Source organism: Phaseolus vulgaris, chromosome 2 (genome assembly GCF_051622355.1).
Source record: "Phaseolus vulgaris cultivar YP4 chromosome 2, ASM5162235v1, whole genome shotgun sequence".
Lineage (NCBI taxonomy): Eukaryota > Viridiplantae > Streptophyta > Magnoliopsida > Fabales > Fabaceae > Phaseolus > Phaseolus vulgaris.
In genome coordinates this window covers 4542617-4558491 of record NC_143499.1, presented here as the reverse complement: position 1 = coordinate 4558491, position 15875 = coordinate 4542617, and the positions used below count along the sequence as shown (strand labels likewise).

The following is a 15875-nucleotide window of genomic DNA, read 5'->3' as shown; positions in this document are numbered from 1 at the left end:
AATTAAAATTAAAATTTCTTTTACATGATTAATATATATTTAATTTCTTAATAAAAGAACATAAACTGACATGATCGGTATTCTCTATTATAAGTAAAATTAGCGTCTGAAATTGTTTTTTTTTTAATTATTTATTCTTATATATAATCTTGTCACTCAAATAAATTATTCAATATTTTCCTTCACCTGAAAAAAAATAATTATTTTATAGATTGACGTGTATGAAAATTTATTTAAATAAAAAAATTATATAAATTATAACACATGTGAGTAACGTCTTTTACATAAAAACAAGTTGGAAAAAAATTGCCTAAATCGTCTTAGTATCCAAAATTGTTATGTTATTGCTCTTCTACTATATATCTTATTGAGTGATAATTTTTAAATGTTTTATTATTTTAATAACTTATCATTATATAAGTCTTTTTTCCTAGCATATCACTTATAATATCAATATTTTTTTCATTCAATATTTAGGTGTACACTATTATTATGTATTAAATCCACTTTACAGTTTATCCAAAAGTTCCTAACAACATAACTATAAATTTCGAATTGTTATTTATCGTCTAAACTCAACCAATCCAAAAATCAGATGTGAAAATAAAATCTTGTCATTCAAAAACGGTTACAAGGATCCTGACAATGAAAATGTATTGAAATATTTTGACATGATCATTAAAAAAGAAAATCCAAATATCCAATAAACCATATTCTTAAGAACTAATTAACAAGTATAAATCTCAATAATGAAGGGGTAGAAAGAGCAAGAAATGCAGCAGAGCCATAGCCAAAGCTGAAAAAGCAAAAGCTCCCTTGACAACAATGAATGGGGATGCATTGTTAGGAGAGGGTGCTGGTACATTAGCAGCAGGTGGAACTGGAGAAGCCATTGCTGATGTTGGTGTTGGTGCTGCTGCAGCAGATACCTTCATCACGTTGATATCAACCTTCTGTCCTGCTTGGCAGTGACCAGGAACGCCACATATGAAGAAGTGGTGACCATGATTTGTTATCTTTATGCTGTCATTCCCAGTGGTCATGGTTGTCAATGGGGACGATGCATTGCATGACTTGTACATAGCATGTGTCACTCGCATCACGTTGTGGAACTTGGCATTGTACTCAAAAACTGATCACACAAATTACCATCTTTTAATTCTTTCATGCTAATATTTTGATGACATGGTTGTTTTGTTTTCATTCTTAAAGGAGGTTGCATGTAAAATTCAAAGGATTTTCCATTTCCAAGAAAATTTCGAGTGAACATAAATAAAGAATTTTGGAGTGAGGGAACTTACTGATAGTGTCACCAACTTGGAAGTTCTTAGTAGCAGCCCATTTCCTGTAATCTATATTACCAATGATGGTCCAGGCAGATGAGTCCCCAACCTTGTGCACAGCTGCATGTGAAATTTGAAAAGCTGCCATCATCATCACCAAGAAAACCACAGCTTTCTCTGTAAATGCCATGGCTACAAGCTCTGCACACTAATTAGGAATCACCTTTTCCTTTGGCTGAGGTTTGAGCAATTGAGGCTTCTCTTCTCTTCTCTGCTCTCTGGGATCTTTATATATCCTTTTTAACTACATGGCTTTGGGAGATGGAGAATGGAACTTGAAGAATGGAAAAGTTAATTAGTTGGTTATTTTGTTTTTATTCTTATTTCTTTTGATGAAAACCTCCTTTTTAATATGAACAAGGTGGCCCCTTAGTTTTTTTTTTTGCAATCATGTTTGGTAGGTAAAAGTGGATCTAAACTGTCTTCCTATTTTTGGCTAAATTTTATTTGATCCCTTTATTAGGTTAACAAATATATAGATCAATATCTTGCATAAAAAGGAAACTAGTGTAATAAAACTGGTCCAAACTTGTATTAATGCATTTGCATGCAAGCAGTTTTAGCTGGGTGGTATCTTATTGGGTTTTTTACCTTTACTTTCGCTGATAAAAGAAAAAAACTTCACTTTAAAAAGAGTATCAATCACGAGAAAATACAATGAACAAAGTGGTGCGCATGCAGAAAAAAAATTGATGATGAAAAACATTCAATTAATTAGGGATTATAAAGGTTGAATCATAGATGATGGCTTGTGATCTGTAACACAGATCAAAGCAAAAGGATTTGTCTAAAATTATATTATTAAAAAAAAAATTAATCTTAACTCAATATCGTAAAATTGACTTACATTATAAGGTTCGCATCCATTTATATATATAATTTATAGTCAAGGTTACCAACTCGTGCGTAAGACTATATATTATGGGTGATACGGTTGAATGGTGAGTGACTTGATAAATCCAACAAATAATCGTTATGATAGACTTAAAATTACTTTTATACCATGTTAAAAAGACTGAGATTATAAGTTGATATTTCTATCGAATTATATAATATGAAATGTGTTAATTTCTAGTATTTTTTTCTGATATTATAATTTGATCCAAATAATAGACCGTATAGTCTCTATCCTTGTTATTTGCGACATGATAGTTTTGGTTGTGAGTGGTTATGGGTTTAAGGTTGTGAAACTTGAAAGGCAAGAATGTCGGAGAAAACGGGTTAGATCTGTGCGGCTACTGCACTTCATTTCAACCATGATGAGGTTTGTTTATTTTTAACATGTTTTGTGAAGTGAGTGGTGAGTGTCATCATGAAATAGCAACCACTCTACATTGTTCCCATTTGGAGATCATCACATTGCTTTGCGCATGAGAAAAGCAATAACCATTCTCTTTATACAACAACATCCAATACTATGATACCCTAACTACTATCAAATCCAGATGCCAACCAATTGTGTAAGACAAATATGCTAAATTCACTCTGCTTCAGCTTGTTTTTCCATGTATACACCAAAACAATTATCAGTAAGTAAGAGATCTCACATCAACTAAAAACTAAAATATTTCATTCTTTATAATTGATATCTATCACCAAAATTACTCACACTGTTATTGTTATAAGTAATTATTGTAATGGTTTTCGTTCTGTTTTCTGTGCTTATGCTCCTATTGCCGTTTCTTTAAGCTTTTTCAGATTAATTTCCTTCGTGGCGTTTTTCTCCCTTGTTGACTAATATTGTTTTCCAATATAACAAGTAGCTTCATGTATAAACAATACACAAAGTGTCAACTTATTTGTTTATTCTACAATTTTCCATTTGAAACTGAAACTATCTGTTACAATAATATTAAATATAAATTGATTTTATAAGATTGAATTATAGTTAAAGTTTACTTTAAATAAAAATAATTTCAAGTATATTATTAATAATTGTTTGTTGTTTGTTTAGGGTTTAGAGAGAAGTAATGAGTATAAATTACGGAAGAATAAAGTATTTATCATACATATATGGCTTGAAACAGGAAAAATAATGTTTGATTAAAGTGGGTACAAGATTGCAGGTGGAGGGGGAAATAAAAAAGAACTTGCTTAATAGCTGTAACAAGCCCAGATTGGTTCTCTATATCCTAAAATACTGGTAATATGACAAGGAAAATGATTGGTGAATGGACAGTCTACAACCTGGAGGCTGGATCATATCCATTGGAGACATTGGCGACTTTCTCATCAGCAGTGTAATCATCATCGATGAACCTCTTCCAGAACCAATGCTGCTTCCACACTCTCTCAGTCATCTCTTCAATGGGGACATTCTTTGTCTCGGGTAACAAGAAAAGCACGAAGAAAGACATGATGAAGACCCAGCCAGAGAAGAACAAGAAGATGCCAAACTTGAAGTGGCAGAGCATGGAGAGGAAGGCTTGCGCAATGACGAAGGTGAAGAGCAAGTTGACGCAAACGGTGACACTCTGTCCAGCAGAACGAGTCTCCAATGGAAAAGTCTCGCTGGGGATTAGCCACCCGAGAGGACCCCAAGACCATGCGAAGGAAGAGACGAAAGTGCAGACAAGGACAACCACCAGCACTGCAAAACCTTTGGAAAGGTCATTGGAATCGTCCTTCACCTTTATTCCCAAGATGATGGCTATGACCACTTGAGACAGAAACATCTGCACACCAGCTTCCAGCAAGAGCAGGCGCCGTCCCAGTTTGTCCACCGAGTAGATGGAAACGACGGTGGAGAGCACATTAACAGCCCCAGTTATGACAGCAGAATAGAGGGCTGCGTCGTTCCCGAATCCTACCGTGCTGAACAGCACCGGAGCATAAAACATGATTGCGTTGATTCCTGTGAATTGTTGGAATATCTGTTTTACACCACACAAACACAAGCATACTTATTATCATATCAATGAATTCGGACAACTCCTCTTAAATTGTGTATATCAATAAGAAACAAATCATTTTAAATTCATTCATAGTATTTTATATTTTAGTGTTTATGTTATATAGATGTTACTTAGAAGGCCAATGAATTTTGAAAGTTAATTACCTGGAGGGCAATAGAAATGACAATCTGTGGTCTGTTCCTGCGTTTGAGAAGATTCCTGAAAGGGTGCTTGACCTCTTTAGCCACACGACTTGCCTCAACCAGCTCCAAAAACTCAGGTTCAATGTTGTCAGTGCCACGAATCTTTTTCAGCACAGCTTTTCCTTCTTCCAAGCGGCCACGTTCGATGAGACTGTTGGGGGTGTCCACCACCAACAAGGCTCCCACCGTCAGCAGAACTGCTGGGATACCGGCCAACCCCAGAGATAGCCTCCAACCCCACCCACCTTTGATTCTGTTGTTCAAGTCACCACACAATCATACTCAATCAGAACAACTCCAAAACACTAAATTCACAATTTCTTTATTATGTCTGCAAACATTGGCAATCATTTAACGCCAGAACACGATCATTCATTCACCAACATTGATTTTTCACGAAATTTCTCTTCAACGAATGCCCCTGATGATGTTTTCTTGACTTAGTATGAGTGATTTCCTCAGTACTAGCTTATGTATCCTACTATTCATTTTAAATTTTTACATTCTGCTTACTTAGAATAACTTTGCTCTCAGAATTATTTTTTTCACTATGATTTCTAGAAGCCTAGAAAGATACACAGATAAAAAAAAATGTAAAATATGAACTGAAAAGTGTTTGCAAAGAATTGTGCGTAAAATCGGAAAGCCTAAAATGTTTGGGCCTTGACCATGTGGGCCTTTACTAACATGGATGACCACGAATTAGTTGTTTCATTCTCCACCCCATGTTTTTAAATCTACACCCTCATATAAATGAAAATTACAATTTTACCTTTGTGAAATTTAATATAAAATATATATATATATTATATTTTGTATTTCAAATTATAGATTCCAAAATATAATGTTTTTTTGTATTTTAGAACACATATTTTAGAATACAAAATAAAAAATATATTTAAAATCCGAAAAGACATCAGAATGTGTGTAATTTAGAATATATATTTCTAAGATAATTTTGTCGTTTCATATGCAAGTTTAAAAACATGTGGGGTCAGGAATCACATGAAAATGCAAAATGTTGGTGTTCAAGAAAGAAATACAATGGATGTATTTCAACTGTTGAAGACGTCACTGTTGAAAAGATTGTTAGTTTTAAATATTTTATGAGAAAGAGTACAAGGTTCAACGTCTCAAATCTTCCGCAGTTTAAAACTGCGCAGTGTCCCAATCCATTTTTCTCTGATGTATGGGCCTTTGACCACTGACTACACACGTGTTTGATGGAATAATGAAACATTGATAACCAATAATTTTTTATATGTAATATTATTTTATTTTTATTTTTTTTATATCATTTAATTCTAAAAATTTTCAAACACTAAATTGACACTTGTCCCTTTAGAAAGAAGCTCACACAACTCATTGTCCTTTTGTGGCTTCCCATTCAACAGTTGCGTCGATGAGGTTAACAATTTTGACCGTTATCACCCACACTATTATCCACTACTTCAATTTGATAACTAGTACTACTTGTGAGGAATAATCGACCACAAATAAAGTCAACACAGGAAAAAAAATAGAAAAACTGGGGTATGATAACTTAACTCTTATCTAAAACACACACATCATCTGATTCAGTTAGTTTCCAAATTCCAATGAACAACTCAATACTGAAGAAACGTAAGCAAAGTGGGAGCACATAGAATACTTACTTGTTGGTGCCATAGTTGACAAGGTTAGCAAATAGAATGCCAATGGTGACATTCAGCTGGAACAGTATATTCAATGCTCCTCGTATTCTTGAAGGTGCGATCTCAGAGAGGAACACTGGCACGGCCTGTCATCAAATTCAAACACGAATGTTTGGTAAGAGTTTCTTTTAATTCAATAATTATTTACTAGCTTCGTTCTATTGCTTATGTATGCACACACCTACGCAAGGAATCAATAAAATAAGGTCCAACTTGTGACTAAAGAGTATTGAAAATGACGGGAAAAAAATGGAATTCGTGATGCAAGTCAGAAACTGCACAATGCATTATTTTTCAAAAGCAAAAAGGCATAAGACTTTTTAATTGATTCACGCAATGAACCTTATTTCAAAGAATTGTGTCAAAGTGACAAAACTAACCATCATAAAATATGGTAAAAAAAAGTGGTCCCTGTAACAAGTGCCTTAAACGTCCAATGGTGAGAACATTTAAAAGTATGATAAAAGGTGGTGAATAGGATTGGAAAAATTATTAACAATTGTCACAAAAGTGTGAGCACAAACCACAGATTTGCGTCCCTTGGCACATGATAATCCACAAGTAGTTGTGAGACACATATTCATATGTCTGCACGACAAAACCATTGGGTTTTTATGTATATTAAATTCTTAACCTTTATAAAATCATACGTCGGCCATCTTCTCTATAAGAATATAGGTACACCCAATACACACCAAATAAAAACTGAATATACTAATTTTTGTCTTTTGACGAAAGGGACACAGGAATCTTGACTACGTGAGTTTTGAGGCGTAAAACATTACCACTCATTTCAAATTGGATTAATGGATATGTACTACGTAAGTATGTAAAATATCTTCGTTTAAACTCTCGAAACAACAAAACTCTATCCTATCGTCATTAATTATCTTACTAATTTTCTTAAAACGTCATTATTGTAAAACAAAAATTGTATATTCTGCTGGTTAACCTTAAGTTATCATTAAAGGAAATAAAATAATTAAAATTTGCTTCATTCGAAAGTAAGAAAAGTGTGAATTTTCTACCTTAAAAAAGAACAGTTAACTCATGAACCCATTTGTTCTTTTTTAAACGTAAAGTATATGGACCACAGCAAAAATTAAAAGAGTTTTTATATATAAAAAAAAAGAGCTAGAAGTTTTTTTGTTCTTTACATTCGTAATTGGTAAAAAATTTCAGAGCTACTCAAAAGATTCCCAATATAATTAAAATATGATTATTTTCTTTCTGATTCCGATCCATGAAAAACAAAAATAAACACAAATATATTTTTAAACATAAAAATAATGTTTTCGTACCAAAAAAAACTGAAACAAAACCTGTTCCATGTTCATCACTTCAAAGTAACTAGTATTTTACACATGCAGCAATCAATGAACGAATGACACATGCATTACAACCTATAGCAACAGCATCTGAGTTAGTCAACAGGAACTCATTTAACTCCAATTAATTACTACTATACTACGTAGAAGTATAACACGTACTTCAAATTGACGTTTCAAACAAAATATAACTCTTATTAAATATAGAATTAAATATATTTATCTTCCTATTAGTAAATTAATTTATTTTATATTCTAAACTTTAAATATTTTTAATAAATAAATGAAAATTAATGTTTTGACATAACTCTTTATATGGTAGGTGTAAAAATAAAGATATATAATAAAATATAAATTTGTAATTAAATGATATTAAAAATGGTCAATTTATCATTACTCTAAATAAATTATTAAAATGAGTTTTTTTTTTAGTTTTTTATTATTTTTATCATCACACATTTTTTTATAGGGTGAGATGTTAAAATATCTTATCCTTTACTTAATGTTATATAATATTATAATATAGTTGATGTTAAATATTAAATTGTTACTAAACTCATTACAATATTACTATTTTACTTACTAGAGATATTAAGAATTTTAGAATCTGTAATAATGACAAAAAAAAATTAGGGTTTGAAATATATAATGACTCTCATTAATTAGGAAGTAGGAATATATGAGTTGGCATGAAGAAAAGATGAGGAAGGTAACCTGATTAGCAAAGCCAACTCCACAACCAAGAAGGATCCTACCAACAATGAGCATAGCAAGGTCTTGAGCAGCGGCATTAAGCACAACTCCACAGAGGAAGAAGAATCCAGCAATGAGCATAGTTAATCTTCTTCCCAACCTTCGCGTCGTGTAGGAAGCGAAGAACGTTGCAACCAAACCAGCCAGATACAGAGACGACGTGAAAAGCTGCAATCCTTGGTTGTCATATTTGCAGTAGTTACTGTCCAATTCTTTCTCTTCCACCGTCTTTCTGTACACCGTCGGAAAAAACTTCTTCAAGAATGGCGCCATAGACGTCACACCACCTGATTAAACATCCACAACAATTTCAGATAAAGTCACGGGACAGATTGGCCTCGGCGAGCGCCGTTAAGTGAAATCTCAAAAACGCCCTTTCGTGTCGTTTGACTGATTAAGCATGGTGGTTCACCAATTTTTTGCAAACTCATGAGAAATCCCTATATTAGCGCCTTCGTCCTCGTCAGCCAGATCATAATTAAACGTAAAATAGTTCATTATCTAACGAAACTCTTTTTTTATTAAAACACGTTTTTCATTCCATCGTCATCTAAGATTATTAAATGCAGTGAGATCCATTTAAAATACGATATTTCAGATCAGAACCAAACGCAAAAGATCCAATCCATGATCAAGAGATCTTGTTGACAGGTGAGAAAAAAGAACGTTGAAAACAAGATATGAGTTGGTGAAAAACACGGAAAAAGGCTTATAAATTGTAAAGGAAGGAACCGGTGAGAAGAAGGATTACCTGAAACACCGACGTCGTAACCGAACATAAGACCACCGGTGGCGGCCATGATACAGGAGATAATGACGATGGGAGTGATTTTGGCCTCGAATTCGCCGCCAGCGGCGCCGCTGGTGAAACCTCCGCCGGCCATGGTTAGCGTGTGCGAGGAGTAGTGAAGCAGTGGAAGAAAGTGTGAATGTGTTGTTGTTATGGTAATGAAAGAGAGTGTGGCATGTGAGGGTGTATTTATAGGCGTTGCGAAGTGAGGTGAGAGAAAAATTTTATCTCTTTATGATCTGAGATGGGCCCACGTGGCTTTTTCAGATTTCTTTTTTACTTTAATTTAATCTTATCTTCTCTCTTGACGGCTAGCAAGTCAAAACCCGGATTTAATTTAATATTTATATCTATACTAAAATATATTAGAGATAGATTAAATATGCATGAGCATATATAGTAAAAATTAGATTTTATATAAGATCTCATCTTTTACTTTACATAATAATAATAGGAGGTTTTATAAAAACAACTTTTTAGATTTTCATAAAATATCTTTTTATATCCTTGAATTCTACAAATTTAAATTTAAAAGTGTGAAATCTATAAAAAGTTATCTTAATCTTTAGTTGAAGTGAACACATCATCTCTTTATAACACTATGATCCTATAGCTCTTTAGAATAAGTCCAACAAATATTTATTAAGATAAATTCAAAATAGTAAACTTTAAAATTAACTCAACTTCATAGAATCGGTTTAAAACGTACTATTTTCATCCCTTATAAAAATATAAAATATTTTAATATTTTATCGATGTAGAATCTCCAATCATCTTTATTCTCTATAATACAACATGATTAAAAAAACAATACAAATTTTTTTAAAAAAATGCTTTATATTTACGGATTAATATCTCTTACAAACACTATTAAAGATAATTATGTTGATTTATACAGCGATAAATGTTTATTTGGCTTAAAAATATTTTTCTTTTAACATTAGGTACAGTATCATTGAAAATATTGTGATCATACGTAATTTAAATGTTTTATTTTCAACCTAATCTATTCTATATCTAAAATACATTATAAGTATTCCAACCTTATGATATGAATACATTATCTATTAGTTTTTTGTTAAAATAGATATAAATAAATAAATAAATAAATTATTTTAATTTTTGTGTCCAAGACAAACACTAGATGAATATGATAGCTTTGTTACAGTAACACGTGTGAAGATGTGGCGAAATATTTGGTAATAAGCTTTGATCAATCATAAGATTCTATCTATGTGGAAGGAATCTACGGTGTCCCTGTCTTCACGTACAATCATAACCAATTTTATAAGAAAAAAAAAATAGAAAAAAAAAATCCGTGGAAATTGTGTTCACAATTATTTTACTATAAAAAATTGCTCCTCCCTTTTAATTTAGAGAAAATATATAATAATGTGTAAATCGAATTTGATACAACTAGATTTGGTACGTGTACGTCCTACGGTTTTAAATTTTATTTAATAATTTATTTTTTTATCAGAATAACAAAATATTATGTGTACTTTTTTTGTTTATAATAGTTTTAATATTTTAGATATTACACTATTATATTATTACCGAGGTAATTTTTTTCTAAAGATTATAGTATTAATTTTTTTTTAATACTTTACATTTTGCTAATATTGTATATAATATTAGTTTTATTTCATTTACTTTATATATGTACAAAGATTATGATATTATTTTTCACTTACGAAATAATACTGTAATCTCCTACTTAAACACTTCTTATTACATTGTAGCATTAGAATATTTATAGGTTACGGCACTGAATTTTGATAAAACAAAAACTGTTTTAGAAATTAATAAAAAATACAAAGTCCGATATAAAAGCTTTCAAAAATTGACACCAGTCAGTTTGTAAATTATGTTTTATTGTCATTAAATAAGTGACTGAACTAGTCAATAAATTAGTTTCTAAAATTAAAAATTAAAATCTTAATTAACTATTTTAAAGTTAAATTTATAATTAATACATGATTGAGATCAGATTTTAGAGTGAGGGCTGAACAACAGTAGGAAGTACTTTGCTACTGTCCAGAGTCTTTCCTATTTTTTTCAGTTTAATTTTTTAAGATGTATTTAATTTTAAAATATATTAGATAACTATTTTTTATCTAAAGATATAAGTACTTGAATAATCTTAGTATACAAAACAATAGTTTTTATTATATAAATTATTATTATTTTTCCACATTATTTTTTTCATGAATTCATTGAAATTTTAAGTGACATAAGAAACCGGTGATTGTAGTTTGCAATTTTAGATTTTCAAAATGTCGAATATTTTCTGCATTTGTATTGAAAGACACTAATTAATTTCTCTCAATCGTAAACTTCCACTTTTTTTTTTCTTATATTTGGTGTTCAACCTTCGATTTTGGATGGAGAATATATCTGTAAAAAAAATTCCAATTAGATATAATAAATATTACAATAATAATACATAATTTTTTTTCTTGATATGTTTATTTATAGGATCTTGATCCTTTGCAATAGGTGATGGTTAATATATTCACAAAAATTAATATTATTTAATTTTTCATATGATTTATGTCACCTTAATTTATATTAATTTTAACTTATTTTCTCATAAGAAATGATGGTATGTTTTCTATATAAACATATTGTGTATTGTATGTTAATTCTTAGATATTTTGTAGAAACACAATTGTTTTAGATTTATTGAATTTTGGTGGGCTAAAGGTTCTGATTTTTTTATACTGTGTTGAATATTGTGTGTGAAGAAGAAGAAGAAGAAGAAAAGTAGGAAACAACTATTTTGCCACACGTGCGAATGAATGAAGTTGGTAAGTTGACCTACTATTCTATTGAGTCAATGGTCCAGCCCAACCCCACTGCTTCACAATTTTCTCCTTTCTGCATGCAAAGGATCATTCTGCGCTTTACTTTTTACATGCAAAACAGAGATTCTTATAAGTATAAAAGGAAATTTTTATTTGCGCATTTTTCTTTCTCTTCTCTTATCGATGTCCTGATTTTTTAGTTTATATTTAATTTTCATTGGAATGATTAATGATCTCACGAGTCAAAGTTTTAAGTAAATTTTTCTCGAATTTAGACGAAGACAAAAGTTAAAGGTTGAGTTTATAAAGATTGAATTACTCTTAAAATAATTCATATTTATTATTTTTTTATTTTCGATAAAAAAAATAAGTATAAAAGGTCAAATTAAAAAAATTATGTAAAAAGATTTAAGATAAAAAAGAAAAATTAAGCCAAATAATTTAAACTAATCAAGTTATTTCAATAAAAATGTTAAAGTCTTTTAAATTAAGTGTGAAATGATGGTAACGGTTCACTTTATTTTTTGTGAAGTTATACATGTATGACTTTTATTTGTGTTCTTGCCTTTAATTTTTCTCTTAATCACTCTTAATTAGTTTAAAAAATAATTGGTTAAACCTCCACACAAAAATTCCAAAATTTAATTCGAAAATTTCATTTCCAATCATAAATGGTAAATGTTGGATTAAGATTATTTTTTTACGAAAAAATAGTTTTCTTAGTAAATGAAATTTGTGTTTGATGGAAGTGTGAGTCACGCGCTAGTAAAGTTGGTGGCAGTGTTTAGAAAAGGAGGAAAAAAGTTGTGTTTGAAATAAAAAGGAATGGTAATTGGGTAATGATGGTGTTTATAGAAACAAATGAGTGGGGGAAGATGATAATGGATGACGTCATGGTGTGACGTGGCAGATTATGTGATGAATGGTTTCACATGTGATGCCATGTCTGTCACCTAAAAGCCTTAAACGTGTGACCTTGTCTGGCCTGCGCTTCTAGAAACACTCACATCCTCAATTTTATTTTATTTTTTAAATTTCCTATTTAGTATTATTTAGACTTTTATTTTCCTAACTAGCACCTTTTATTTTTATTTTCTTATTTAGCACTCTTTTATTTTATTTTTCTATCTAGTATCCTTTTATTTTTTATTTCCCTATCTAGCATCATTTAAAAAAAATAATAATAATAATAATTTATCTATTTTTTGATAATTTTAATTTTGAATGCATTAAAAAATAAATATTTTTAATGTTTAAAATAGTTAGAAATATAATTAATGAATAAATAAATGAGTTTTTATAAAATAAAATTAAAAAAATTAAAATGTTTAGTTTAAAATTTTTTTTTTAAGAATGAAGAAAATAAAAAATTAAACCCTACAACAATATAAAATTTGAATCTATAAACATAAATTACTATTTAATTGATGATGTAATCATGTTAATTTCAAGTAAAAAATACATGACATAATTAAAAAAAAAACAAAGTCAATTAATATTAATTAATTGTGGATACACAAGTAATATTGAAGTGTCTATCCTAAATGCAAAATCCTAAAAAAAAAACTAATGCAAATGTTACACTTAATGCCTACAGATGAGAAGCAAAAGATGAAAAAAGAAAATAAGTCTAGAAAATAAAAACAGCAACAATAAAAAAAATAATGGTAGAAAAAAAATAATAACTAAAAACATAAAAGATATAAAATAAAGGCAAAACAAATTAAGATAAAGATAAAAGATATAAAAATAAATCCAAATAAGATAAATATAAGAGATATAAGACGATACTAAATAAGTATATGTTGATCATAAAAATGAAAATAAATGAAAAATGATAATTAATTTAATATTTTTTTCAATGGTACATTAAATAGTTTGTGCGAAATGAAACATAATTAATAACGAGAGAAGTGCACAATCCAGTAATGTTGGGACATATTCTTTATGTGTGTCTTGATGTTTGACAATATGAACATTTTTTTTTCGATCATGTTGTTCTTTTATGTCCATATCAGTCCTTATTTAACTGTTTTTTTATAATTATGTCCTGTATTTTTTTACTTGAAATTAACATAATTACATCATCAATAATAATAAAAATAAATACTAATTTATGTTTATATATTCAACTTTTATGTTGTTGTAGAGTTTAATTTTTTATTTTATTCATTCTTAAAAAAATAATTTTTAAAATAAACATTTTAAATTTATTACTTTTTTATTTTTATTTTGTAAAAACACATTTCTTTATTCATTAATTATATTTCTAACTATTTTAAACATTAAAAATATTTATTTTTTAATACATTCAAAATTAAAATTATCAAAAAATAATAATTTATTATTTTTTAATTTATTTTTTAAATGGTGCTAGATAGGAAAATAAAAAATAAAAGGGTGTTAGATAGGGAAATAAAAACAAAAGAGTGTTAGATAGGAAAATAAAAACAAAAGGGTGCTAGTTAGGAAAATAAAAGTGTAAATGGTGCTAGATAGAGAATTTACCCATTGTTCTTCAAAATTAAATATTTATAAGTTTACCATGTCATCAAAATATGATAAGTTTGTTTAATTGATTTATACTTGCCAATGTAATTTTTATTTAAGGAGGTAGTTGAATTAAAAATTAACATGATATATATGGTAAGAAATTTTATATCTATTTATCAATATTTTAAATTTTTAGATAGAAAATTACTCACACCGTGACATCTTAATAAATTATTTTTCTTCATTAGATAGGTTATATCTTACATTTTTATTATTATTTTAGAGTGATTGATATGCTTAATGTCAAAATGAGTTTTATTTTATTTTAAAAAATACATATTTTGTTTCATTTTTAGAAGTATATGTGATCGTGAATTTCATTTAATTTAATAATAGTATAGAAAAAAAAATTCATAACAATTTACACAACATTAATTAAATGAATCAAAACATATATTAGTAAAAATATATAGTGTGACTGTAAATTTTATACCATATATAGTATATAAGTGACTGTAAAATTATTTTTTAATGGTATCATAATCATTTAACCTGAGTTTGTTGAGTTTATATAATGAAATCATTATTTTTTTTTTAAATGTGTTTTATATAATGACATTGATATTGATAAATGTGTTTCATGATTCCGAAAATGTTACAAATATATTACCAATGTTAATATTTTGAAGAAAGTTAGAAAATTAAATATTGTTGAAATTTACGAAGTTAATTTATAGTTTTCGATATAATTTATTGCTTTAAATTATTTTATTCATTGTGAATTACTTTGACTAACAAAATTATTGTCATTAAATAACAATGTGACGAGACATGGATAAATTGTGTTAATAATTAAAATAATAAACTAATATGGCATTTTACGTCTTATATATCTTTTATTTAAAATAGTTTTGGTACATGTATAATTTTGTTATTATTAAAAACCAACTACAATAATATTTTTATTTTGAACATAATATATTTTATCATAATATTATCTGGCACGTGTCAAATATAAGATAAATACCAAATATTTTTATCCTCTTTATGTACCTTTCTTCTATTAAAATAATTTTTTCCAGAAAATACATACTCCACCTATTAATCAATATTATAATTCTCATCGATCATTATTATAACTGCATTGTCTTTGCATCTTCATTATTACACTCAATACTATCTCCCACAAACTATCCTCGTCACTCTCATAAGTGCATAATCATCAATTGTACAAGCATCCATGTATTTGGTTTTCACATCTATTATTTATATTTCATCATATATATTTATGTAAAATAAAATAAAATTGATACATCAATTATTATTAAGAGGTAAACTCTAATTTTAACTCAACATAATAAAATGTGACATGATATGATATCTAGTTGATATGATATCTTCAATACATTTCGTCACATCCACACCAAAACCTACTAATTCATGCGTGAGACTATGTATTTATAAGTGGTCCGAGATAAGTTCAACAAACTCTTATTATGATAGACTTTAAATGACTCAGATATCATATTAAGAATTTGACTTTAAGTCTAATTTAATCTTGTAAAACCAA

At 28.8% G+C, this 15875-nt stretch overlaps 2 protein-coding genes across 2 annotated transcripts; both read right to left on the bottom strand.

Moving 5' to 3' along the window:
* Positions 1-596: 596 nt before the first annotated feature.
* Positions 597-1665, bottom strand: LOC137810395 (mavicyanin). The gene is made up of 2 exons (XM_068611630.1): positions 1302-1665; positions 597-1132 (listed from the first exon to the last, which is right to left on the bottom strand). Exons 1-2 carry the CDS (start codon positions 1471-1473, stop codon positions 744-746), a joined length of 561 nt encoding a protein of 186 aa, XP_068467731.1. The 5' UTR covers positions 1474-1665; the 3' UTR covers positions 597-743.
* A 1659-nt stretch (positions 1666-3324) lies between these two features.
* Positions 3325-9176, bottom strand: LOC137810394 (Major facilitator superfamily protein). Its single transcript, XM_068611629.2, has 5 exons — positions 8967-9176; positions 8177-8502; positions 6096-6220; positions 4402-4693; positions 3325-4216 (listed from the first exon to the last, which is right to left on the bottom strand). Exons 1-5 carry the CDS (start codon positions 9097-9099, stop codon positions 3524-3526), a joined length of 1569 nt encoding a protein of 522 aa, XP_068467730.1. The 5' UTR covers positions 9100-9176; the 3' UTR covers positions 3325-3523.
* Between the last annotated feature and the right edge of the window lie 6699 nt (positions 9177-15875).